This window comes from Ceratotherium simum, chromosome 11 (genome assembly GCF_057802395.1).
Source record: "Ceratotherium simum simum isolate JZ-2026a chromosome 11, ASM5780239v1, whole genome shotgun sequence".
NCBI lineage: Eukaryota > Metazoa > Chordata > Mammalia > Perissodactyla > Rhinocerotidae > Ceratotherium > Ceratotherium simum.
In genome coordinates this window covers 22,266,752-22,293,541 of record NC_141910.1, presented here as the reverse complement: position 1 = coordinate 22,293,541, position 26,790 = coordinate 22,266,752, and the positions used below count along the sequence as shown (strand labels likewise).

Sequence of the window (26,790 nt, the reverse complement as noted above, 5' to 3'; positions counted from 1 at the left end):
ATGAGTGGTGTGTAGGTCCATGACCGGAATCCGAACCTGCAAACTCCGGGCCACCAAAGGGGAACACACAAACTTAACTGCCACCAGGTTGGCCCCCAAAGTGTATATTCTTTTTTTTTTTTTTTTTTTTTTTTTTGCTGAGGAAGACTGGCCCTGGGCTAACATCCGTGCCCATCTTCCTCCACTTTATATGGGACGCTGCCACAGCATGGCTTGCCAAGCGGTGCGTCGGTGCACGCCGGGGATCTGAACCAGCGAACCCCGGGCCGCTGCAGTGGAGCGCATGCACTTAACCACTTGCGCCACCGGGCCGACCCCCCAAAGTATATATTCTTAATACTATAACAAATATATCATGCTGAGCAAATAGTTTTAAGACAGTTGCTGCTGAAAACATCAGTAAAGATGATGAGATTCTTTATTTATGTTGATTACTGATTTAGGATATTCTTGGAGTAGAAACATTTATCAGCTATTTGCTTATATAGTAAAATTTGTTTTCATAAATAAAGCTCTATTTCCTAAGTTTAAAATATTTTCTAAAACTGGGGCACTGGAGTTCTGCAATAATGTTGGCTTTGAAGTTCATGTGTCCATGACCCTGCATAACTGCAGTAAATTCATCTTTCTCATCTGTTTAATAAATCTACTAGATTTTGCTTCCTTTGTTATTAAAATATGTTTCTCCAGTACCAGTTAGTTGGACATGTGTCTCTCTATTCTAATATATTATGTGTTTCAAAGGTCATCATATCTGTGTAATCATACCATCAGAACAGTGTGTAATGGCAACTTTTTTGTTTTTATGTTTGGTTTGGCTTTGCTATGTTGTGTCCTTTAAGGGCCATATGTGATCACTAGTTGGCCATCTCCACTATGGGGCTATGGCAAGATTTCAGCATTTTTTAATGTTTTCATGGTGGAAAATCTTGAATTTGTTTGTATGTACAACAGCCTACATCTTTGTGTTTTCATTCTTTTCCATTGGATTCATCTTCTGCTCAGCTAAAATTGTATTGATCCTTATTTTGCATTTATGTAAGAATTCACTATCTAAAAATCATGTCTTTCTAAATAGATAACAAGTTTATGGTGAAAGATTAATCAGGAAAGGTTAATTAGTAGACACTTTTTAAAAATGTGATTCGTAATTTTAGGCTTTTGACATCACTTTTATTTATTTAAAAATTTACATTGAAAACACTGCTTCTGAAAAAATAAATGAAAACTACATACAAGTTCCTGGGTTAATGAATGAATTCTTGAATGAAATTAAATATTAACTTTAAATCAAATTTTTTTTTGGAGGAGGTGAAATATAAAGTGGTCACTATAGTCAATTAATATTAAGTATTTATAGTACATGTAGTGCTGTGTATTCTGCTGCTTTCTATTAAGTGGTTTTTGTTAACTGTGATAGAAAGAATGACATGAAGTCATACTTACATAGTTACTTAATTTTTACAAATCATATTCTAGCTACAATAATTGATCTAAAAAAAACACTGACATTGAGATTGTGATGTCAGAAAAGACATTACGTTCCTGAAGGCGAAATAAAAAACAGAAGTCTTTAAGGAAACAAAGTAGAAAAAAATATTACCAGAGATTGTATTAATTAGTCAGTACTATAAAATGTTAAGGTGATATTTTTTATTGGTAGTATATTTATAATAAACATGAGGCACATTGTTTTAAAATATAGTTTGACAACTCAGCTATGCTTTCACATTTTGGTAACTGTATACTGAACAGTATTATTATGTCATTTTTTATTTCAAAATGGTCTTTCAATAGTATATGTCTTGAATTTTTCAGTTCATAAAACTGAAAAAAATTTAAGATTTAAAAATGTATCAGTATTGACTCTAAGGTGACAAAAATGTAGTTGTAATTACAAATCAAAGATAATTTTGAAAGAGTGGTAGTTAACCAGGTGAGGTTAAACAAGATAAAATGATTTATGGCCATTTTATAAAATAATGACAGTCTTCATTTTAAGCTACAATGTAAAGTGCTTTATTCTGAGATTATGTATTGTGGCAGAAGCTAAAACTGCCTTTTTTCTAACAGTGCCAGAATACAACCTCTTTTTCTTTTTGCACTAACAAGACTGCTTTACCACCACAGCCCACTCTAAGTAATTAAATCAATCCTTTGTACTTACCGTATTCTCCTCTAGTGACGGTACTAGATCTGATTATATGCTTCATGCATATTCAAAGTACCACACTGACAGCTCTTTAATGAGCTCTTACTTAATCAGTATGAACAATGTTCATCTTGTTCTTTTTTTCCTCATGCATTAGAGCTAGGAACAGTTGGGAAAAATGAAACATCTAGCATTCATTTGAAAAATATATTGTACTTTGAAAAGTGTCTAAGCTGAGGAAGTTGCATTCTGCCCTTTAAAAGTCTGATGGACAAATTGGATTACTAGTATTGGATTAAATAACAAATGGTTAGAGGAGAAATGAGAAAAGCTCACTGTGATCACAGGCTTTAATATTTTTTGTTACTTATAAAGCTAAAGGGGTCTTTAACCAGTTATTAAAGTCAGGATTAATTTGTAATGGTTCAACTTACTGGCTTTTAAAAGCTTTTTAAATTTAAAAAATTTTAAATCCCTAAAAACAATAGTGTAATGATGTATTAGAAGAAAATTTAATTGTTTTATTACTAAGCTAAGTATAGATTTCCATCACTGTGTACTATCTCAGATAGGGAGTTAGTGTTACAGAATTGATTTAACCTCAAATATGTTTTTTCAGTTAATTTATATAATCTATGTAGCAATGTGTAATGTGTCTTTAAATATTTCTTATCATTAGGCTTATTTCCTTTTGAAACATGAGACTCCTGTATTATTAGTCATTTCCTAACAATTAGGGGAGGGGGATCTTTTATTCTTACCTGGAAATCATAGACATGAGTTAAACTGAAAATAACACAGTACCACATCAATATTGTTATTCTCAAGCAAGCAGTCTTCCATTGAAGAAAATGATGCTAATTTAAGAGTAGGCTAGTTGCTTCTAGTATTGCCTGAAAGCCTCAATTATAGGTTAAATTAAACTCAAAACAAAGTTTTAATATGTCTCTGTTTTTCGAAGATACTTAGGTTATGAACACAAGAATTAAGTCTTTAATCGGAGAATAAAATATCATAAAAACTGTGCCTATTAATATTGCACACATGTGTCATTTCACTGATCAAAAAGGCCTTCACCAGGGTACAATTGGCCTTTTTCCAAATTGCAAGCTTTTTCTCAGCTTTTTCTTTTTACTCTTTCTTCTTTTGTTGCTACCCAGGGATTTGTGCCTATCGTAGCCTGTATCACATGATCAGTGTCAAGACATCACATGGTCCAAAGTGAATACAAAACCAGCTACCCTAAAAGAGAGATTAAAAATACTGTAAAACAGTAAAGACTTTTGTTCATAAAAAAGAATCTATCCCAAGTTTGCTTCATACCATAAAGTTTCAGCAGCATTTAATGAAGGCACATATCCTCGCTGTTCTCCCTAATGATGAACAACAGATATCTATTTTACAGGGATGCTCTGAAGTACATGTTCAATCTTTTGTACATGGATCAACTCTTTATATTCTATTTTCATTTTAAAAATTTCCACAAATTTTTATTAATGTGGAAATAGTTAAATAAATGATGGTACATCCATAATTTATGCAAGTATTAAAAAGAATGAGGTTAGATCTTTGAACAGCATGACAAAAGCAAATCACAGGGCAATATATATGATCTTACTTATGTAAAAAAAAAGAAACCTGTATGTGTCTATAGATAAGGTACATACGTATGTGTGATACACATAGCTATCTATGTGGTCTGGAAGGAGATATGCTAAACTGTAACAGTACTTACTTCTGGTGGAGAGAGGAGGGGTGGGGAATTGGGGAGGGTTAGATTGGTGAAAGAGGGCTTAACTTTTTACTCAGTTATACCTCTGTACTGTTTGAATTTTTAAATGGACTGATAATGTGAAAGTTAAAAGAAAATATCTCACTTAAAAAGAAAATAAAACTTAGGAAATTAGCTGGGATGTTAATTTTTTATTAGATATTTAAGTTAACCCTATGAATTTATACAGAAATTGGACTGAAGTATTAAATAATGGCCTTGCAAAACAATAAACCAATCATAGGTGAAATCTAGAAAAAAAGTCAAAGAATTGTAAGTTTGACTAGGTACAGTTTGAAGGGAGAGAAAGGAAGAAGGTGAAGAATTAAAATTTTTCTTGAGCATGATTGTGGTCTAATTCTGTATGAACAATACCAGTTATATATTATAATCCTTGATATACTGTCCTGTGAGGGGGGGTAGTATAGATGATGAAAGGGATATTAGAGAAAGTGAATTTTAAATGTGCAATCAGTAAATTTATAATCTAAAATTTTAGATCACTCTCTGCTCATATGTTTTCTGATTTACTGAACATTACTATGTTCATTATAATGTGTTTTTTCAGATAGCTATAGGTATTTTTTGTAAGTCATTTATCATGTATTTAAAATAATTTCCAAGTGTTTACCCTATTAGGGATGATGAGTTCCAGAATGGTATATGCACGTATATATCTTTAGTTTACTTTGGGGGAGGAAATAAGAAAAAAACCAGTCGTTACAAGTGGAAGCTTTCACAAAATCTCTGGACTTTTCTGATCTTCCTGCTAGTCTTCTAATTCTCATAATGTTTTTTTTTAATCATGACCATATGTCTGTCAGCACCATGAGTTCCTCATTGAAACATAATAACAAGTCAGCCTCTGAGGAGGATTTAAAAGTTGGAACACTTTTTTTTACTGTACTTAGTGTTAGTATGATCTGTAGAAATGTTCAGGGGAACTGAAATATATACAGTGAATAGTACCAGCTTTGGAAGATTGGCTTATGAATTTTTAAATATTGGCTTCTTTTTTCATGCCTTGGACTTTAATCTTATGTTATTATAAATAGTTTGATTTGTACTATTGGGGTAGCTAAAATATGTTTCATGTTAAAATAAAAGAACATGTGCTAAACTATTATTTGGCTTGTAAAATGTCATATAATAAGAAATAACTCTCCATGAATTATAGGAAGGAACACAGAAGAAGAAGAAGCTATGATGCAGGAATGGTTTATGTTAGTTAATAAGAAAAATGCCTTAATAAGGAGAATGAACCAGCTCTCTCTCCTGTAAGTACTCGTGACTATACTTGTTTTTCCTATGACATTGATGAATCTTAAGCTTTTTATCATTGCCTTCTTTGGGATTTCATATTTATTAGGCTTATTTTTTCTTCTTCCCTTGAGATTATAGTATATTTTATATAAAGATAAAAATAGTATATAAACAATTTTCATCTGAACAGTAAGAATTTTAAAAGAGTGATAATATTTTTTAAAAATGTATTTATTATACAGAAAGCCAAGGAATATAAATAATTTTTGTGTTTAAGAAATAAAGCACTTGTGTACAAAAAGGAGGTTTGGATTATATTAAGTGTTAGAGGGGAAAAGAAATAAAATCAAAGTTTATTTAACATCAAATTTTAAGTTAAAAATTAAAATAACTCTTAATAAGGACAAAAGTATTTTTGTATTCTACAGATGATGTTACCCTAAATTTTGGGATAAAAGATTAATGACTTGCACAGAAGTGACCTTTTTATGATTGCAAGAATTACTATAAAGTGGAGACTAGATCAAATGTAAGCATTCCTAGTCTTTGGCATTTAGCTCACTATAGGACTTAATGCTTGTTCCTTTTTGTTCTTATATTATGCCACCTAGTGTGGGAAGGAGCAGGCTTACATGTTTTATTTTAGTGAAAAACTCTATTTTTGTCATTTCTGCCGTACCTGAACTTGATAAAAAGAGTTATGAAGAAGCACAAAACTTAACTAATTCTGTATTTTTAATTGTCTCTATATTAAATTTACGCTGGTAGTACTTGCATGTTTTTTGTATTCTTTTCACATGGAGTTCTAGACAAAAGAGTGTTTACTGTGAACTATGAAAAATATTTTACAAAATAGCCTTATACCTGGCACTTAATACAGGATACATTGAAGAATGAGATTACTTATCCACAGATTAAAATATACTTCTGTGCAATTCAAAATTGAAGGAGAAAAATAATAGCACTAGTAAATGTTCAACCTGAGGAAGGTTTTAGGTTTGTGTATCATTTGTTTGAAGTAGCTTAAAGTTAAAGAGAAAAGTCAGTTATGAGTCCTAAAATCAATGTAACCTAAAGGTTCTTTTAAGTGTTTAATGATTTAGTAATTAGCATGTTGATGAACTTTTGCAACTTGCCTAGGGAAAAAGAACATGATTTAGAACGCCGGTATGAGCTGCTGAATCGGGAATTGCGGGCAATGCTAGCCATTGAAGGTAAGAAACGCTATGGTGGAGTGAGGTATGTGAGCTGTCAATTGTCAGAGATTTAGCGTGTAATACACTTCTGGTCTCACTAGGTGTGGCCTGACTAGGGACCCACAAGAATTACAAATAAATGCCTTGGAGACAGAAAGCAATAGTCATGTAAAACCTGAGGACCTTAATTCAGATAGATAATCATTATGCTTGCTATTAAACACAAAATTGTCTTAATATTTGTCAGTAAGCTTAAATGTCCGTGAAATGGAAAATATATGGAGTTAAATGATTTAATTACATTTTACTATGTGCAATTTAAAGTTGTTTCCACTGGGGAGGTTTGGGAAACATTTATCATTTTGATTTTTCACAATCAGACTCTAAATTTTTACCTTAATATTTAATTGATGTCACCTGTCCAGTCTACTATAGTTCTTAAGATTCCAACTCCTATTAAGTGACTATTCAGGCAAAGATTGGAATAAGAGATAAATGAAACACTTAGACACTTTTCATAAAGCGTTTAAATGAAATATATAGTAATCCTAAGCATAGTTCATAATATCGGTAAACATCAGCTAGCCTAACTATGGTATTTACTATTTATGATTATTTTTTTTAAATTCTTAGGTGTTTGAGAATGCTGTTCTCCTTATACTTCTTAGTTGAAAATGTCTTATAGCTCAAAGATGTCTGCTTAAAAGCTAATGCTTTGGGCTCTGTAAAATGGACCTTTTGTCTAATCAATGCAAATTGATTTTCCTATTCTGTATTGACCTCTTGACCCATTGACTGTCCATGGTAATTTCCTTCTTCACCTGATAAGGTACTTGATCCATAAGTCAATTCTAATTAGTTTAGAAACTGGAAATTTAAGTTTGTAAGGGAAAGCCAAATGAAACCATATATTTTTAAATATTTTAATTAATATTGTCATTAAATAAAATACATGCTATTTATCTAAATAGTATCTTATACATTTATAGAAGTTTTATTTTTAATTAATTTTATATCCATAATCTCATTTGATAAATATGACTGACAACATTTGTATAGCCTTATTTACAAATCAGATTTATTTTATTTAAAAGGCTTTGGATAGCTAATTTCCTTCAAGTGGCTATCCAAATGTATCATATTGTACCATTGATAATGACTATAAAATTTGTCAAAATTATTTAAGAAGTTCTGTGAAACTTGCCATTGAAATAAAATGCACAAGTATACTAAATGGTATTTTTCCTCTTGATATAATTTTTGTAGTAATAGGCATTAAAAGAAATTGGAAAGCTAAATAGTTGAAAAGTAGGTACAGCAAATACTATTTATATGCTATATATATATTTATGTATGTGTAATATAAAATGTATGTATATATAGTATGTATAATATGTAACTCATCCTACAGTTTATTCTTTATAGATTCATTATACATTACACTCAATAGAGTATTAAAATTTTTTTTTTTTTTTGTGAGGAAGATCAGCCCTGAGCTAACATCTGCCAATCCTCCTCTTTCTGCTGAGGGAGAATGGCCCTGGGCTAACATCGGTGCCCATCTTCCTCCACTTTATATGGGACACCGCCACAGCATGGCTTGCCAAGCGGTACGTCGGTGCTCGCCCAGGATCCGAACCGGCGAACCCCAGGCCACTGCAGCAGAGCGCGCGCACTTAACCGCTTGCGCCACTGGGGCAACCCCCATGATACAGTTGACTTTTAAGGCAGATATTGCTTCTATCCCAAAACCAGTATTATACCAAATTCATCTAAAAGATCCCAGTTTCATCAGCAATCCTATCCCTATATACCAGACCTACAGTCTTAAATAACATTTTATCTGCCTGCTCTTCTTGTACATACAGAAGACCATATTTTTGAAGAGGGAAAAAAATAATGTTTTTCATTTTAAAACAACTTTAATACAGTTGTTAGTTGTTTGAAATTTTGTTCTGTTTTGTTTCATTTTTTAATTGGTATTATTGTCCCGTATGTAATTGTGCCTTAAGTCTCTCAGCCAGTTTCTGTTTCTGGTTGAGGGAAAAAAGAGACTTGAGGAAAGAAGCAGCCTGTTGATTACAAATAAAGAGACTTTCTGAGAGAGAGGCCTGTTCCACTAGCCTGGGCAGTATGTGGGCTGGGCTGTCCTAGAGAGGTTCTGATCATCATGATGTTCAGTTGTGTGAAGACAGTGTCCTCTGAGCCAACCCTTAGAATGGACACACATGCAGTTCAGCCACCTTTTGGAGTGTTAAAACACCCCAGAAAACAAATGAATAGGCAACATTAGTTGGTTTTGTTTTGCTTTCCTTTGTTTTAAAGTTCATTCCTCTTTTCTTTCCCATCTCTTCTACTTGGTAGCCATAAGATGGTTTTCGTAATAAACTAAAATCTTTTCAAAGAAATCTGCTGCTGAAACCATTCACCAGGAGAAAAGTATAGAATATTAATAGTCATAGCACACTGAAAGAAATATTAACAGCTTGGTTTGAGAGCAAAATATATATTTTCAATATGTCCATTATTCTGAGAATCCATAATCAACTTTGGCCTGTTTTTTACCTTTCTTTCCCTGAGGGGTTTTTCATAGCAGGAGTTTCACTCTACTGAGCTAAGTTGTAGCATCCCTTAAGCTAACAAACATCTTTTAGATACTTTTCCTATAGTTTTTTTGTTCCAGATTATTTAATGCCCCCTCAGGAAAGATAAATTCATTTCTGCACACATTGGGGTGGGCTTTTAGAAAGTGGTGTGTTCATTTTCTGCACAAGAAATGGATCTTCTCTAGGATTTTGTACATCTTGATTTATTCTTGGCTTAGAGTTTGAAGTGGGTGCTCTTCTAAAGGGATTTATGCATAGGTTCACTATTTTTGTAGTTATGGTTTATATGATAAGCTTTTTATATTTAAAATCAATATGTAATCCTGTGGAGGAGCTTATCCCCTAAAACCCCATTTGTAAATCTATTTTAGCTTTGTTACACAGCACAGCCACAGTCTTCCATAGATTGATTAGGTACAGCGGTAGAATCCTATCAAATGGCCTGCTCTGATGATGATGCAAACTCTTTCAGGATTGCTAGTTGACTGGAACTAAAGATAAGACTTGACTGCAATCCCCCAATGTGCTCTTTACAAAACTAGTGTTAATTTTCATCAAAGTGCCAGGTTTATTTATAGTGGCAAGGTTGAAGGTTTACTACAAGAACTTTAGGTCCTTTCTATTAAAGTGTTTATAGGTATTTCTTTTGCCTTTTTTCCAAGGTAATTATCAACTTCAGCAAATAAACTGAATCCGGGAATGAATAATTGGCCCTATATATAAAAAAGAGTTTTTTAAATTAACAAAACAGCTCAGTGCAGATGGACATAAACAGAATCTCTTTATTTCAACACTTTGGCTCAAATGCAGCATCAAAACTTAATCCTATTTGTTGCGAGAGGATATGGCTTTTGTAGCAAAAGTACGCTGGAATCTTTAAATTAATCAGAACTCACAACATAGTCTGTCCAAGCCAAAGTCAGTGCATCTAGCTAGCTGTGACTGGTGTTGTAGGTGAGTAATCCTTTCTTAAAATGCATAACAGGTAACATATACTCACATGCAGGTTTTTAAAACATGACATTACATCTAGGTGAAGCTATTTAAAAGGGGATTTTAAATTTTTTAAATTTAGGCTTGAACATACAAATGTGAATCTTGATCAATTTTAATGTATTACTAAATTTTTTTAAAAAAATCATCAAAATAGTTTACTTACTTTACCAAACTAGCATTCAGATGTGTGTGTATGTGTATAAATTTACTCCCATGAGAAACCAAATACAAAGTAAAAGTAGTTTTGCTAGTGTAAAATCTGCTCACCACACATAGCTATTTCCTGTACAGTTGACTAATATTTTCTAGATAGATATTAATGTAGTAATGACATTTAATATGAAAAATCCTCTAAATTTATGCTGGGACATTTTAAATTCTAATGTCAGTTAAATTTGACTGTGAAATGATGAAAATTACCTAAATATTCATAACTTAAAAATGTTTTTGTTACAGTTATGAGAAATATCCTTATTGAGCTAGGAAAAAGTTAATAGTTTTAAAATTATTCAATACCTCAGGGGTTTAAAAAAAAGAGTTTTCTCTCTTATCCATATTGTTGAAGCCTTATTTCTTAAAAATTAAAGAAATCTTGATATTTCTAATTATCAATTAAAGCCTTAAAAGTGACTGGTCAGTGCAGGGAAGGAATAATTTAATTAAGAAAAGTATATGTTTGTTGTTAAAATTTTATTTTTTATTGGTTTTAAAAATTTTCGTAATTTTCAACTTAATTATATTTTTTATGTGTATGGTGGAGAAAATTTATTGCCCAGTTGTAAAGCTCTGATGAAAATCTTTTGGAAGTAAAGAATTATAAACTAAAGCTTATAATCAGAATAATTTATTGAGGTTGGAAATTGAAAAATTAATTTTCATCAGAACTTGCTAATCTTAATTACAAAATTTAGTTACAAATATTTTACAAACTTAGCAGATTTTTCCGAGTTAATATTTCTCAAACTACAGTTACCTGAAATTAGACAAGATGACCTTTAAGATCTTTCCAACCTGAAGAGTCTATTAATTTTTCTGCTGTGTAGAATGAGACTAATTAGGAACAAGAACCAGATTAGAAAATTGTCCAGCATTCCTGACCTCAGTTGCATTTAAATCCAAAGAATAAAATTGTGATAGATAAATTGTGTGGCTTTTCTTCAATATTGCTCTTTTGTTATTATTTTTTAATTCTTATATTCAGAAAAAAACTTTCCATAGTAATAGTTTCTTTACTCCTCTTCATGCAATAGAATATTTCACTTTTTTTTTATAAGAATGTAATGTGGCCAGTTATTTAATGTATTTATTTGTGTGATGCTTTGTATCGAATGTGGATAATTAATACATGGCATTTTTCATATATATGTGTATGTATTTGAGCTTATAATGAAAGGAATAGTGGTAAAATTGAATAAACCATTCTAGTTTTTTGCTGCTTGTCTAACCTTTATTGCATGATGATGCATCTAATTTTTAATTTGTAAATACAAGATAGAATTCCCTCTAGCACCATTTGCTTTCATAAAGCTGCTGAGCAGTTTGCTGTCTTGAATAAATTTTGCTTTGGAGGGGGTCGCGGGGATTTGAACCAGCACATTCTTGTGTGGTTTGTGAAGATTCACATGGTAACCAGCGGTGTGCATTGTTAGGTTTATCTGAATAAGCACCAGCCATGTGAGTTTTAACATGATTGCCCAGGGCAATGGAGAGAAGAGAAACCCGAAAGGATTGCACTTCTCTCTGTTTTTTTGGAAAGTGCATTTGCTGGGGGAGGGGGCTGTATGAGTCAGTGGCCATGGTTTTTTTTTTTTTTTCCCCCCAAAGCTGGTGTCCTGTTTCCCTCTAGGTCCTCATTTGTTCTGCTATCTGCCTCATCATCTACTACTTCTTTTCATTGTTTACCTTCCTAATGAGGGAGGCGGGGTAGACTGGGGATTGATTGACAGCTACAAGCCCTTACAGTCTGGCCAGAGAGCAGTTGGCTTTGGTTTCAAAAGTGCTTTAAATGTTCGATTTGGTCCTGTTTTTATTAAACGAAACTGCTGCTCATCTTAAGGAAATTATCAGACCAGCAAAGATTAGGAAATATATCATTGGGGCCTAAAACCTTCAAAAAACTGCGCCTACCCAAGGAAAGAGCACTGCCCATCGGGTTTTCCAACCTTTAACATAGGGTTTCAAATAGAAGTATGTAATTTTTCCTTTGCAAAAGTGCTTTGATTTGAAACCACCCAGCAAACCTCTCCAAAAGAAAACTGGCTGTGATGCGATCGAGAGCTGCAGTGTAATATTGCAGAGCAAATTTATTTTTTACTTCAAAGAAAAATGCTAATTAGCCGATTCACTACTTTTAAAGTTATTGTGAAGCATATGGCGCCCAGTGTGAGATACATCCAACTGCTAAAATAGAGCGAAGAGGAAATTAGCGAAGAATGGGCTGTATGGGGTGGGCAGGGGGGTGGGGGAGGAGGATAGGTTCTCAAGCAGATTCTCTAGCCTTTTCAGAATGATTTTATCGCCCATCTCTGCTTCCCGCCTCCTCATTTACCCCCCCCCCCCCAAGCCTCCGGCAGACCTCTTCTAGGACTCCAGTTCTCCCTCCCCCACTTTGGCTGAAATCAGGCGCACACCTCCGGCTGGCCACCGGCTCACACCTGGTCACTTTTGCAGGCTCCAGCCCAGCCGTAGCCGTCTCCATCTGCGGGAAATATTTAGAAAGTAGGGTCTTAGGGGTGAAATCCGCACCACGACGGCCAAACTCTCCATAAAACACTAGCTAGTGACTCTATAATATGGTTTGTGGAGAAATACAAGGAAATTGGGAAGGGGAGGGCAGGGGGCCGGGTGTGCGGAGGCCCTTCGGGTGGGTAACGAGCCTCCCGTCCTCTGCAGACTGGCAGAAGACCGAGGCCCAGAAGCGACGCGAGCAACTCCTGCTGGATGAGCTGGTGGCCCTGGTGAACAAGCGCGACGCGCTAGTCAGGGACCTGGACGCGCAGGAGAAGCAGTGAGTGGGCATTGGGGTCGGGCTCTAGGCTCTGCCGCCTGCTGAGGGGCCTAGAAGTTTACGGAAAGTTCAGTCCAGAGGTCTCGGGTGGGCCGGGGCAGCCTCCCGCTGACCCCGCAATCCCAATTCCTGCTGGGGCTCAGAATGCGGGCGAGAGGGTGCTGCTCTGCCCTCCACGAAGAAAAATAATTTTGTTTCCTGTTTGACTTCCAGGGCCGAAGAAGAAGATGAGCATTTGGAGCGAACTCTGGAGCAAAACAAAGGCAAGATGGCCAAGAAAGAAGAGAAATGTGTTCTCCAATAGCAGCCAGACCAGAATCTTTCCCAACATTTTAGTCTTGGGTCCCCAGACCAGAATAAGTCAGACTCGTTGTTGATTTAAAACTCTTAACATTTTGTTTGGCTGGATTGTACTTCTTTACCACCACCACCCCTTTTCTTCCCTCCTTTCCAGATAATATACAGAAATCCAAAATAGCTTTGTTTAAGGATTTTTTTTGTGTATGTGAGTTAATCATTTCCTTGAAATCATGCGAAATAGATTTGCACAGATACCTTGTGAGTGATTGGTATTGGGAGTGTTCAAGAAACTGTTAAAAGAAGAAAGAAAAGAAAACCCTTCCCGCATTATTTTCCCTCATTGTCTGATGGGAGGAAAATTTGAAAACATTTTTGTTGTTGTTGTTGTTGTTAATAGCATAATGATGGTGGGAGGGGGGTAAGAGGGGGATAAGAAAAATGTCATGAATGATTTTTTTCCAGTCCTGCCATGTGTAACACTGACTCTGTTACCTAAATTTCATAGTTAGAGCATATTCAATCTACTTATTAAACTGTGTTCTATTTACCAGTGGGATTTTCTGCAGTTGTTTTGCGTTTCACTGTAAGGATAATAGAGCTCCTCTCCTCTGCTTTCTTCAGAGGATGGCTCTTTAACATAGCCTGAGACAAGTCCTGTGATTTAAAGGTGAGCTGTGAGGATGGGACTAATTGACACGCATCAGTTTACAAAGACAGTGTTATCATCTGAGAATGCGCCATCTTTTTCTCTGGATAATTATTTATTACATCTAGCTTGGTTCCTACAATTTTGTTGGGTCTCAACATTGGCTCAAGAATGCTGTTAATATTTATTCTGTATTGATAAAAGTCGGTCTTGCCACTATGAGTAAATCCCCCAATTAATATTTCCTTCTCTAGCATAGCACTGTCATTTTTTGTGAAAATGGTTATGTTTATTTATTACAATTCTGAGTCATATATAAATTTTCAATAAAAGCAGAAACTTTCTTACCTTAAACACTGCTGCTACTTCATTGCAATGAAAACTTGACACTGGTTTGAGGAGAAGGTTGTATATCCATAAGACTTTTCATATGGAAAAAAATGGTCCTCTTGATTGCAGGGCAGGATACTGGGTTGTATTTGGAGCTGAACAAGTTTACACCATCCCAGAGGGGCCCTGCTGATACACGAATGTGAATTGAAAAACAATTAGTCATATTTTCTTAAGCATTGTAAACTATCATCTTTGGTAAAGGGTCATCTCTGTTGTTCAAGATTTGAGGAAATTTGTGATTCCATAGCACTGTAAAAGTGTTAGTATCTTGATGAATTTTCCACGTTGTTGTTTTCAGTTGTTATAATTTTGCACTCATATGAGAAAGAACTGTGACTTCTGATAACTGTAGGTGCTGAAGTGAAAGAAAGAGGGTTATTGTCCGGGGGAGGGGTTTGTGTGTGTGCAGATACATGTGTATGAGATGAGGAAAAGGGAACTTTTAACAAGAAGTTCTAGGCTACAGAAAAAACTGGCGATTTTATGGTAGTTTCCATCACTGCTCTGCAGAGGTGTCCGAAACAAAGAGAGCTCGTTCAACAAGTCTGGAGACAGAGAAGACAGTCCACCAGCATTTATACTTTAGCCTAGATCACACATACATATATACACACACATACATTTATGCAGATATACACAAACATAAATTCCGTTCGAAAAGTCTGCAGCCGCCTTCAACTGCCAGTATTTCAAAATGATAAAAACTTGCTACGGCAGAATTTCTTCATGACAAGGATTTTAAGAAGTTATTGAAAAGTTATCAGAACGGAATGAAATGGGGTATTTGCTCTCTAGGGGAAGCTCTGAGAACCCCGCTCTACCCCGAGGGAAGCCAGCAGACGGAAATCGCCAGCCCGAAGCAGCTTGGGGCTTGGGCGGCCAGCTTCATCCACCCCGTTTACGCTGGATTCGGGGAACCTTCCGTCCCGAGGAGCCTCGCAGAGAGGCGGCTCCCCTAAACCTCTCCCGACCTGCCAAGTGACAAACCTTCCCTAGGCACAGATTTGCTGCCCCTCTTCCTGCTCCTACTGCCCCAGGCCTGAGCCTCGCGGGGTTTCCACGTGAGCTGCTCTGTGGCGCCCGCACGCCCCGCAGCGGCGGCAGAGCGCGGACCCCCGGGACTAGCGGAGTCAGGCCCGCGGCGTCCCGATTTCGTCGCGTGGTGCCCAGAGGCTGCCTCCGGAGCGCAGGCGCGAGCCCAGCCTGCGTAGAGGCCGGGAACCCGAAAGCCCGCGCTGCGGGAATAGAAGCTGGGGGCCAGGGGCCGCCGAGGAGGAGGAGCATTGGCATCGGGCTGGCTTGGGCATAGCCCGCGGGCTGGTGCAGAACCTCCGCCCCTGGCCAGGATCCCACGGCCCCAGAGCCAAACCCCTCCCCTTGTCCCAAGTGTTCTCCAGAGTCTGGCCCGGCCTCGAGGTCACCTGGATGCTGGATCCGGGTCTTGGGGCCCAGCTCCCACGCCCCCTCCCCGGCCCCGAGACCTCGAGCTGGGTCGACATGCCCTTTCGCGATGCCCCTCTTCCCCTCCCGGCGCTGCGGCCATTGCTGGAACGGTCGCGGCTTCTAGCCCAGAGTCTCCCACCTGGACATTTGCCTAGCGACGGCCGCCTCAGTCCTCTACGCTGTGTACAAGAAACTTTCATCTCAGTGTCTCTCCCTCTCTACTCTCCCCCCCTCCCCTCTCCTCTCTCTCTTTCTTCTCTTAATCCCGGGGTTTTATGGGTTGAGCATTAAGAAAATTCGCCTGCAATTTGGGATTAGATAAATACTCTCATTAGGGGGGAAAAATCGTGCTGCTTGATACCTCCCAACTTCCCCGAGACCGTGGCAGCATCTGGAACCGAGAGCGCCGGACTCCCGCGCGGCGGGCCCTGGGGACCTCCTGGGCACATTCCAGCGCGCACACCCGCCCCACCTCGCCGCGCCGGACCTCGACCCGGCGCTGCGCTGCAGGCGAAACGGCCCGGAGGAAGCAGGAGCGCAAGAGATTGCGGGACTGGGACAAGGGCGCGCACCCCGGCAACGGAGGGCTAAGAACCCAGGCACACAGAGCGCAGGCCCAGGCAGGGGCAGCGCGGAGCTGGGGACGCAGACGCTGCGGAAGCGCCCCCCGGGACGCCCACACCCTGGTCCCCTCTAAACTAGTGAGCTCCAGCCCGCGCCTTTCCCCGCAGCTGAAGGCGGGGGTGTATTTCGTTTCTTTCTTTAAACCTCTGCACCGTCCCGGGGGCTCCGAGCCGCGGGCCGCGCCGGCCATTCCCCACGGGGGCCTGCGCGAGCCTAACGAGTGTTCCCGTCCGGGTCAGCGCTGCGCTCTGCGCAGTTTCTTTTCCTGTTAAAGCTTTTTCTTTCTCATGTTTTTCCTTTTCTCTCGTTTTTTTATTGTTTTTTCTCTCTCTCTTTCTTTCCCTTTTGTGAATGGGCCGCGGTGTCTTTGTTCTCGAGAGAAGCGCCCGTGTCGCTGACTTTTGTGAACCAGAGAAGGATCTTGTAAAACCTCCTTTTCTCCTTCATACTCCTCCACTCCCACCCCTCCTTCTTTGCCCCTTTGATTAGATGTTCCCTCATCGTCCAAAAAAAAAAAATGTAATTTCGTTGGTCTGGCGGCCACTTTCTTTGAACATTAGCTCGCTTTCAGCTCCCAACTTCAATTAGAAGGAGTTGATTTTGAGAGATCAACAAAAGAACCGACCAAAGCCTTATTAAAGGTCCTAAGAAGATCTCCCGAGTCCTTTGAGAAGCAGTTAAGGAAACAGTGTGCCCTCCATCATATTCTGTTACCGTATTTTATTCGGACTCCAAAGGAAAGTGTCGCTTGGGGGAGGGGGAAGCACTTTGATGAGCGGCGGCCGCGGCCCCTTTTCACTCAGCGGGCTCTCCTGCCTTCTCCTCCTCCTCCTCGCCCAGCGCCCGGTCCGCTCTCGGTCCCGACCCCACGGCCCCGGCAGCGCCGGCGCTCCCCACCGCGATGCGCCTGGCGGCTCCTTGACTCGCCCTCACACTTACTCCTGTTCAAAGTTTTCACTCCGCCTGTTGGGGTGGAGGGGAGGGGGGATTAGGAAGAAGGGGTAGGAATTCCTCGAAAGGGAATAAAGTCGTGCCTAATATTCAGGAGGAGGTGCCATTTAAAAGAATTGCGTTGCTCAGTGTTGGGGCGAAAAACTTTTTTGCGCTTTGAAAAGTCTACCCAGGTAGACGTGTTGGAGAAGTTGTTCTGCTGGAAAATGGGCTTTGCCAGTACGAACAATCCGGGGAAAGCGCCTCAAGGAGGTTCCTGCGGCATGTGGAAAAGAAATTGAGGGTAGCGGTCTGTGGCCACGTTTTCCAGCAGACTGTCCTGGTAGGAGGAGACCGGGAAGGAGACAGAGAGACAGTGTGAAAGAGAAAGTTTCCTATCAAAATCTTTCGATTCAGAAGTAGAGTGTGTGTGTGTAAGGGGGAGGGGACGCCGGGCTCCAACGTTTCAGAAGAAGCGTTTACAATTTGCAAACACCCTTCGTAGGGGCTGGGAACCCCAAGAGACGCCGAGGAGAGGTAAGGGGTGGTGCCTCTCCTGCGGGTGCTGTTCCCGGACGCGGGAGTCCTGAGGCGCCAAGGCGGGATCTGCGCACCCGGAGCCGCTCCCGCGCTCGGCACAGTAGCCTGTGCCAGCACGAGCCGCCCGCGGCGTCCGTCTGCAGGTGGTGGCGCGGTGGAGGAAGACGCTGGGGCCCGCGGCGCCGCGAGAGGGGCCGGGGCCCCCTCTCCTGCAGCCGCGGCTGCGGAGTCCTCGCGTCCACAATCGGGCCGCCGAGCCGAGTGGCGCTCGAGAGAGCGAGGGAACCGGTTCTCCGGCACCGCGCCTCCTGTCTGCCACTCCCTCCCGGGCGCCGAAAGGGCGAGAGAAGGGCGGGGGCCCCGGGACGGCCTCGGGACCGGCGTCCCCCTCCGCGGCCGAGGCTCGGGCGCTGCGCTCGCCTGCCTCGCCTCGCTCTGCGAGGCGTTTGCCAGCCAAACCCCGGAGTTAGCGCGCGACCGGGGCGGGGCGGGCGGGCGGCGAGGGCGGGGTGCAGGGGGCGGAGGAGGGCGGGGGCGCGCGGAGGTAACCCCCGGCTCGTGCTGCCATTGCCCGGCTCCCTGTCACTCAGCCCGCGCGGGCCCCGGGATTGGCAGCCTAGCCCCGTTACGCACTCACCTCGCGTTCACATACTCGGGGAGGGCAGTAGAAAGGTGATCAATCTTCATCAGGCTACGTTTCCAATCACCTAAACAACCGGGCGAGACAAGCCACTCCGACAAGGTAAATCGCTTGATTTATTTAGTTTGCAAAGTGCTTCTGCAGGACTTCCCCAGCCCCCACCGCCTCCACGTCGTGCCGGGAGTGCAACGGCAACCGCGAGCCACCTCCCAACTCTGCCCCTCTCGCCCCCCGCCCTCCCCCTTGCGGCCCCTCGGCGCGGTCCTGGCAAGGTAGTGTCTTGGGTAGTGTGTAGGGCTTTGCAAACAAAGTGTCTGTGCAAAAAAGTGAAACCTGGAGGGACATGCACAAAGCCACTGAAAAGAAAGAGAAAGGAGGGAAGTTGGGGAAAGAAAGAAATCCGGGTGTCCTCGACCAACCGCCCAGCCTGGCGGGTAATTCCTGTGCAGCTCTGTTTTGCAGGTTGGCTGCCCGGCGGGTCTGTGTGAGGGCGCGAGGTAGATGGTGAGCGGCCCCGGCAGCTGAGGGCAGGTAAGGAGAAAGCCGGGGGGCCGCCCGGGACTCTAGGAACGCGTCGGTTGCTCTTGCTTTCTCCTCCTCCTCAAACGGGTCCCAGCTTCGCAGATCCCCGGCAGGTGGGCAGGGTTGGGGAGCGGCCTGGCACCCCTTTTGAGGCGCGGAGGACCCAAGAGCTCTGCTGCGGCCCCGGGCCTCCTCCCCCGCCTGCTCCGAAGTAACCGAGCTGAAGTGCTAAGTTTGAAGAAAATCTTTGAAAACTCAAGCTGCAGCCTAGCAGAGTCGCCGCAGCTTGAGTCCCATTCTCCTTCGGCCCGAGAGCCCCGGCTGTTTCCCTTTCGTCCCCTTCCCTGCAAACTGGGTTCCCCCAGCCCAGGTTGAGGGTCCCGGGGGATAGGAGAGGGGAGCGTCTTTAGCTCTAACTCCTCTCCCTGAAATCCCTGGCCCTGGTGCCAGGCCTGCTGTGACTTCCCGCGAAGCGGGGTGAAGCGACAGGTCATCTGGGCCGCAGTCCCACTCCCGCAGCGCCACTTTCTGACCCTTGAGAGTAGCGCCTTAGGTGCGGGGCAACTGGGGAAGCGAGGCTTCGACCTTCCAGCCCCGGTCAGCGCGAGCTACGCCGCCGAGGCCTAGTTCTCCAGTCTCAATCGGGTCCCGGGGCCGCGGGTTCAGCGGGTAGGATAGCGAGCGCGCGGGACCTGCTGCACTTAGGCCTCCCAAATCCGCGAGACATTTTTGGGCGCTGGGCGGGTCACCTTTCAGCCCCCGCCGGGACCCGGTTGTCCGCAACTAGGACCGGGCAGAAAGAAGGCTACCGGCTTGCGTTGGCAAAGAAGGGCCTGTGGCCGTGGCTGACCTCGGGCCGCTTGATAGAACCGCCACCTCTACAGTGGCCCCTTCTGGCCGCCTCTGCCGGACCTGCGGTTGAGACGTGGTGGGATTGCGGGTGAGCAATCTTTCAACGGCTGGGCATAGAGAGGTCAGCTGGAGGGGTGGCTGCGGGCCCTGGGGCCGGGACTCAGCCACGGAGACCTTTGAAGGAATGTACTCTCCTAAGTGGGCAGTGCCTCCCGCAGAGGCCCAGGTGCTGCTAGCACCTTGGTTTTCTGGTGTCTTTTGTCCCGCTTTCAAAAACAGTTGAAACAAAACGAAACAACCCCCTATGCTCTGGGCAGCCCGCCGCCCGGGCGCCGTGTGAACGTTTGCTTGTGCAGTATGAGGCCGGCTCCCACCGGACTCAGAATTTTGCCTAGACTTGGGACCTTGCACACTCTGCGGTTCAGGCTCAGACCTCCCCAGCTTGGCCCTGCTTTTAACCTCTCCTCACTCCTAGCGACGCCCTGCGAGTGTCTTTGGCCCTTTCCAAGCCCGGAAAGAGGCGATGACGATCCAGAAAAGTTTACTTTTCAAAGAAGCTGTGGTCTTTGGGCTAAGGCCTTGTAGAGCTGAGTCGACTGCCCAGCGCAGTTCCGTAGCCTGGGTCCCCTCCCCATCCGGTGGCTCCTTGCCTCAGACAAGACCAGGAAGCTGACATGGCTCCGAATGACGGTTTGTATCGTGTCTCCATAGGCCGGGCCCCCAGACGCAGCAGAGCTTGAAGGGACTGCGCGGTGGGAGACCCGCACTGCGCCCGGCCCCTGGCCCCCCTGGATCCGTCGGGGCGCCTCCACCCGGCTGTTAGCATGATGTCTTACCTCAAACAACCCCCATACGGCATGAACGGGCTGGGCCTGGCCGGGCCCGCCATGGACCTCCTGCATCCCTCCGTGGGCTATCCGGGTGAGCACCAGCCCCCACCCCAGCCCCTGCTACTTTGGGGACCCTCGGTCTCGGGTTTGAGCACACGCTTTGTTGCCCAGCAGGCCCAGGGAGCCGGTTGCCTAGTCTGCTTAAAATTCAGGGCAGGCTGCAGGCTCACAGGGCCGAGTCGCGGGTCGGTGAGATGGGCCAGGGCGGCGAAAACGTTCAACGTGCGCTCTCTCGGCCGGCCACACCAGCAACCTGTATCCTGTTGTGGTCCCACTGCCAGCACGGGGCGCATTTACCCACGGATTCGTTTCCCATGGGTGGCTTTTTTGGTGTGTGTGTGTGTGTGTGTGTGTATGTGTATGTATGTGAATCTGTTCCTTTCCCCCCAATATGGAATGCGGAATCTGGACACTCACTAGGCCCTGACAGGAGGAAACGAGCTTCCCATATGGGAAGCGACTGGCTAAGCCGAGGAAGGGGAATTCTCCTTCCTTAGTTAAATTGTCCTTTAGACCTGTCGCCTGTACCAATTTCTGCGCTGCTGATGTGGACGGCTTGGGTCGAATCCTGGCTTTCTTTTCTAGTTCCCATTCCTGCAACCGCATTTATTCCCTTGGCAAGTGTTTTCCAGGTCGTGTTTCTGCGTATCCCTTCCCCATCCTTCAGCCAGGGAGTATGTGGGACTGGTGGTGAAGGAAGGGAGATTGTATAACCTCTCTTCCTTCCTTAACCTCTAAGAGGCAGGGAAGGGGGCAGCCCTGGAGTCTTGGAGACACTGGCTCCCAGTCGCACACATGCACTTTCTTCCACCTGTGGCCTCTCAAGCTCTGGGGAGTTTCTTTTGCTAGGAGCTTGGCTTTCCTTTGCAAGGCCTCAGGGCCTGTCAGGGGCCTATCCGCGTCCTCTAGCGCAGGTCCATTTGGCCACCGCTGACCCGAGGCGCCCCCACGTGTCCCCTCAGCCACCCCGCGGAAGCAGCGGCGGGAGCGCACCACCTTCACGCGCTCGCAGCTGGACGTGCTGGAGGCGCTTTTCGCCAAGACTCGCTACCCTGATATCTTCATGCGCGAGGAGGTGGCGCTCAAGATCAACCTGCCAGAGTCCAGAGTCCAGGTGCCCGCGCCGGGGGCTCCAGGGTCAGGGTAGGGGCGTTGGGGCTGGTCGGAGAGGGCTTGGGAAGGGTGGTCTGGTGTGGGGGCGGGCTTACAGACCGGGCAGCTGCTCTCAGACTCCCCCTAGCGCTGGGCCCGGGCCTGGAAGAGGGGGCAAAGTTAAAGGAACTAGCTTAGAGACCTGGATTTGGCCCTTGGCTCCGGGCCCCTTCGGTATCGCAAGTCCTTTTTTAGGGTTTCGGGAGGACAAGTGAGGCTCCCGAACGTAAAGTGCCCTTGCCCCTGCTTATTCGGCCGCCCCAAGACTTGGGAGTTTTCTTCGGGGTCCTGAATTCGGCCTCCGCCCTTGTCCTGCATCCCGGGGATCCTGGAAATGGAAGAGTGGAGCTTGGCCGGAGCTTGGTGGCCTGTCTGGAAGTGTCCTCCACGGGTGGCGCCAGTTTGATTAGACGCTTCCTTTGCCCGGAGAGGATGCCGAACGCAAAACCTGGCTACTGGCTTTCCTGTTTCTGTTTTTGCGATGAAAGGGCCCCGAAAATACTGTTCGTATTATAACTCAGAACTTGCCTCAAGAGCCTTTTATCTCGACTTCTTTCCCCGAAGGCTCGAGAAAAAACCTGAAATGTCATGCCATGTACCGGGGCCCTCCAAGAGGAGTGAGAACTTTTATGACTGTAGCATTTGGTTCCCCACTTAGAGCCAAGAAGCCCAACGAAATTCTGCCCAGGCTTCCTTCCGTAATGCCCGAAGTACTGCCTCTGTTCAGCCTCTCGGCCTTTCTCCTGCTCCCACCCAAATTCTCGCCCTACGCAGCACCCGGCCTCCAGGGGCCGACTGGCTCCGGCCTCAGACTTGGTGACTGTCCCGCACTCCGCGGCCTGCTCTGTGCTCTCCGCTGTTTCCTGAGCTCTATGCATAGAAGACAGGCCCTCCAAACATACACCGGGCTGTTGGGAAGCAGCCAACAGCAGCAGTTTAGTAGAGATGGCTGAACTTTTGGCTGGACAGACGCAAATGTTCCGCCCTAGGGTAGAGTCGAGCTGGGGGTGGGGAGGTGCACATCCCTACTTTGCCAGGGGAGGGTCTTTGAGCAGAAGGATGGGGGAGCGTGGAGAAGCTGGGAACGCTGGGCCAGGGTCTGGACGACCTGAGATGGGGAGGGGCGGAGGCTTCATAGGAGAGGGATGCGAGATCCTAGGCCGGGTTGTGGGTCCAAGGGGCGGGGGAGTAAGTAGCAAGCTCTATTCGCCCCCGTGACACGCTCTCCCCAACCCGGCCCGCTGCAGGTCTGGTTCAAGAACCGCCGCGCCAAATGCCGCCAGCAGCAGCAGAGCGGGAGCGGGACCAAGAGCCGCCCAGCCAAGAAGAAGTCGTCTCCGGTGCGGGAGAGCTCGGGCTCCGAAAGCAGCGGCCAGTTCACGCCGCCCGCTGTGTCCAGCTCCGCCTCATCCTCTAGCTCGGCATCCAGCGCCTCCGCCAACCCAGCGGCTGCAGCGGCTGCAGGCCTGGGCGGGAACCCGGCGGTGGCAGTCCCGTCGTCGTTGAGTACGCCGGCTGCCTCATCCATCTGGAGTCCGGCCTCCATCTCGCCCGGCTCAGCCCCGGCGTCGGTGTCGGTGCCTGAGCCATTGGCCGCGCCTAGCAACGCATCGTGTATGCAGCGCTCGGTAGCCGCAGGCGCCGCCTCGGCCGCAGCCTCTTATTCCATGTCCTACGGCCAGGGCGGCAGCTACGGCCAAGGCTACCCTGCGCCCTCCTCTTCCTACTTTGGCGGCGTGGACTGCAGCTCATATCTAGCGCCCATGCACTCGCACCACCACCCGCACCAGCTCAGCCCTATGGCGCCCTCCTCCATGGCCGGCCACCATCACCACCATCCGCACGCGCACCACCCGTTGAGCCAGTCCTCAGGCCACCACCACCACCACCACCACCACCACCACCACCAGGGCTATGGCGGCTCGGGGCTCGCCTTCAACTCTGCCGACTGCTTGGATTACAAGGAGCCTGGCGCCGCCGCCGCTTCCTCCGCTTGGAAACTCAACTTTAACTCGCCCGACTGCCTGGACTATAAGGACCAAGCCTCATGGCGGTTCCAGGTCTTGTGAGCCCAGGAGTGGAAGAAAGAGAAGAAACGCAACTACCTGCGCCCTCCGTGATCCCCGTCCTATTGCTGCTGCTGCTGCACCGCCCGCCTTTGCCTCGGCTTCTCTAGACCTGAATTTTCATGCCCCCAAAAGATGCCCATCGCCTGCACTGCCGCCCTCATTTTTGTGCCACTTGCTTGGGGGATGTGCAAACCCGCCCGCCCCTTGGACCAGGGAACCGGTGCTTCGGCTTGGCCCACAAGTTGTCTGGGCGAGCTGTGTGCTCCCCTCCTCAACCCCTAACGAACTCCTGAGTCACGCTCTTCCAGTCTTGCTGGACAGTTATTATGCACTTGCAGCCTTCGGAGGCTCTTCGCTCTGACTCGCTGTTTGAGCCCTACTCTTTTTATTTATTCTTTCTGGACACTGGAGTCACTAACTGGCATGTGTCTGCTCACTGGAGTGCACCCACACTCCAAATCAAAACAACCACTAAGTGTTTCTCGCGTGCAGACCGCCGCCCCGTCAGCTGCCCTCGGCCCTGCTCCCGGCCTGCAGGCCAGAGCTTCCCGGCGGTTCCTCCGCCCCAGCCGGATGCGCCGGGGCAAGGCCGGAGGGAGGAGCGCGCCCCTAGCCTCTCGCGCACAGCCCCGCCCTGCGTAGAATTGGCTCAAGCTTCCGCCTCGGCGGGAATGCTGTACATAGTCGGGTCCGTTCCAGGGGCCACTTAAACTTTTTAGTTGCTGTTTGTTGAACTGAGCATATCGTTTTAGCGCCCAGGAAATAGAACTTTAAGATATATATAGCATATATATATACATATATATAAAACAAAGCAAAAAATATTTTCCCTCTGTCCCCCTTCCTCTCTTCCTAAAACGATGGCGCTTTTACTTTTTTCAGTTGTTGCAAAGCTGTTCTGCCCTCTCACACCTTCTTCCTCCGTGTATTTATTAAAGAGAATCGCTTGGTTCCAGGAAGCTGGGCGCGGAGGATCTGGAGGGTCCGGGAGAGTGGAGGAAACAGCCAAGTCAGGGTACAGGGGAGGGGGATAGGCTGGGGGGCGCAAGACTGAGCCCTTCACCAGGTCTAAGCACAGGGTCGCAATTCCGATTTAGAGACCAAAAACAAAAATACAGCATTATGTGAAAACAAACTAACCCAGGCCCCAAACCCCGGTTCCAATTTCTCTGTCGGCTTCTCTCTTTTTAAACAACCCTGTTTTGTCTAGTGAGTTTTTAGTGCACCTTCATTCTCCGAAATCTGCGGAGAACCCGCGCCTGTGTATCAATTTTGGCTTTGGCCGTTTCGTCCAGTAGATGGGAAAGTAAATTGTAAATTTGATTTGTCCGATGTGAAGATCACAAATTACTTGTTGAAATGTAAGGCAGTCCCCCTCCTCCCCTTTTATCTACATTATTTGCCGAAAATAAATGCAAATTAATGAACGGCTTGTCAGTGTTGCTCTTCTGATTCCAGCCCCAGGTCCCGGTCTCGGGGAGCCTCAGAGGAGGGAAACTCCCGTGTTAATAATCTGCGTTTTAATATGACCTGTGTGAAACTGGAAGCCAAAGAATCGGGCGGGAGGACGTGGCAAGAGGAGTCCCCAGAAATGTTCTCTTAGGGCGTGTCCTTCCCTCGGAGTCAGCCCGGCCTCTTCCCCCAGGCGTTTTGACCCCGCATCCCCTCTCGCCATCCAGGACAGAGACAGGTGTCAGGACTCAATTCCCGAAGCAATTCCTTTCTCTTCAGAGGCAGGAGCCTGGCACTGATTTCTTCACCCTAATTGCCTGCACCAGAGAGAAGAGGGGGAGGGGAAGAGGGTCGGGAGGCGGGAAAGGATAGCTCTGTAATGCTCTCAGAGCTGAGCCAAAAAGGAAAAGAAAACGACAAAAAACCGATCCGTGTCCTGCATGTTGGCAGCAGACAACCTTCCTTTCTGCTGAGCTGTCCCGGGTGGCTTCACGGCCGCTGGGGGAATCCGAGTCATTCCTTCCACGTGCTAAGATGTCCCTCCAAACCCTCGGCTCCCTGCCAGAAGTAGCCAAATTATCTTTGTTCGTGTCGTGAAATTTCTTTAAAACGCAAACACAGCATCTAGAAAAGTCGACAAGGACGCGTTTCACTTTGGCAGGGGAAGAAGACTCCTGGCTTGCAGCAGGGGGTCAGAAAGGACGGTTCCACCTTCTCCTTTGGGAAGACAGGGGTAGAGGTGGGGATGGAGTGGGCTGCTCACCCAGAAAACCCAGAGCCCCGATTTGTCCAGACTCTGTTTGGCCTGACACCTCTTGTGTGTAAGGCCGAGAAGCTGCTCTACTTGTCCAGCGGCGGGAAGGAAATAAGGAAACAACGAAAAGTTTCCTGCAAAGTGACCAACACACCCTATTCTTTTTATTCCGTGTGAGACCTGAGAACACAACGTGAGGCTGGGTTTGCAGAACGACCCCTCCCCCAGGGGCCCGCGCCGAGCAAGGTCTCAGGGCTGCGAGCCCGGCTGTAGAACAGCCTTCTCGGCCGCGTGGCCGTGTCTTCCCTCCGGACTCCCCAGGCCCGGCCCGGGCGCACCGTGCCTTCCCACTCCAACAACCCGTCATCCCCAGCCCGCAAAAGCCCGCAGGAGGGCGCAGCCGCAGCCCCGCCGAGCCTGGCCCGGCGCGCCGCCCCCGGAGGGAGACCCCAGGTGCAGGGCCTTGCCGCGCCCGCGCGGGCTCCTCCTGGGGCAGCACGTCCAGTTCAATGCGGGGCCAAGGCTGACAAGCCGGCGTGCTGCGTGGCCCCCGGGTGCGGGGCCCGCACGTGCCGGAGGGGCCCAGAGCCCG

At 45.7% G+C, this 26,790-nt stretch overlaps 2 protein-coding genes across 7 annotated transcripts in view; both read left to right on the top strand.

The window, feature by feature from the left end:
- Window positions 1-14,291, top strand: part of EHBP1 (EH domain binding protein 1) — a 345,468-nt gene extending 331,177 nt beyond the window's left edge. For all 4 annotated transcript variants that reach the window (XM_087436678.1, XM_087436679.1, XM_014791477.2 and 1 more), the window contains 4 exons: window positions 5,101-5,200; window positions 6,327-6,400; window positions 12,877-12,991; window positions 13,205-14,291. In XM_087436678.1, the coding sequence (XP_087292804.1) occupies window positions 5,101-5,200; window positions 6,327-6,400; window positions 12,877-12,991; window positions 13,205-13,295 (380 nt within the window). In that variant the 3' untranslated portion in view covers window positions 13,296-14,291. The remainder of the gene's footprint in view (window positions 1-5,100; window positions 5,201-6,326; window positions 6,401-12,876; window positions 12,992-13,204) is intronic.
- A 4,194-nt stretch (window positions 14,292-18,485) lies between these two features.
- On the top strand, window positions 18,486-25,025 carry OTX1 (orthodenticle homeobox 1). 3 transcript variants are annotated; one of them, XM_087436675.1, is made up of 5 exons: window positions 18,486-18,609; window positions 18,957-19,038; window positions 20,593-20,802; window positions 21,734-21,885; window positions 23,171-25,025. In XM_087436675.1, exons 3-5 carry the CDS (start codon window positions 20,706-20,708, stop codon window positions 23,990-23,992), a joined length of 1,071 nt encoding a protein of 356 aa, XP_087292801.1. In that variant the 5' UTR covers window positions 18,486-18,609; window positions 18,957-19,038; window positions 20,593-20,705; the 3' UTR covers window positions 23,993-25,025. The 3 variants fall into 3 exon arrangements, with proteins under 3 accessions (XP_087292801.1, XP_087292802.1, XP_004435691.1); XM_087436676.1 differs by having other exon boundaries at window positions 18,957-19,969; XM_004435634.3 differs by lacking the exon at window positions 18,486-18,609 and having other exon boundaries at window positions 18,944-19,038.
- Window positions 25,026-26,790: the final 1,765 nt, after the last annotated feature.

What these genes read in the sequence shown, in the direction of transcription:
- OTX1 (XM_087436675.1), top strand. Translation starts at nt 20,706, where the DNA reads ATGATGTCTTACCTCAAACAACCCCCATACGGCATGAACGGGCTGGGC. An exon ending in TCCCTCCGTGGGCTATCCGG is followed by an intron (nt 20,803 to 21,733) that starts GTGAGCACCAGC and finishes GTGTCCCCTCAG; the next exon opens with CCACCCCGCGGAAGCAGCGG. An exon ending in TGCCAGAGTCCAGAGTCCAG is followed by an intron (nt 21,886 to 23,170) that starts GTGCCCGCGCCG and finishes GGCCCGCTGCAG; the next exon opens with GTCTGGTTCAAGAACCGCCG.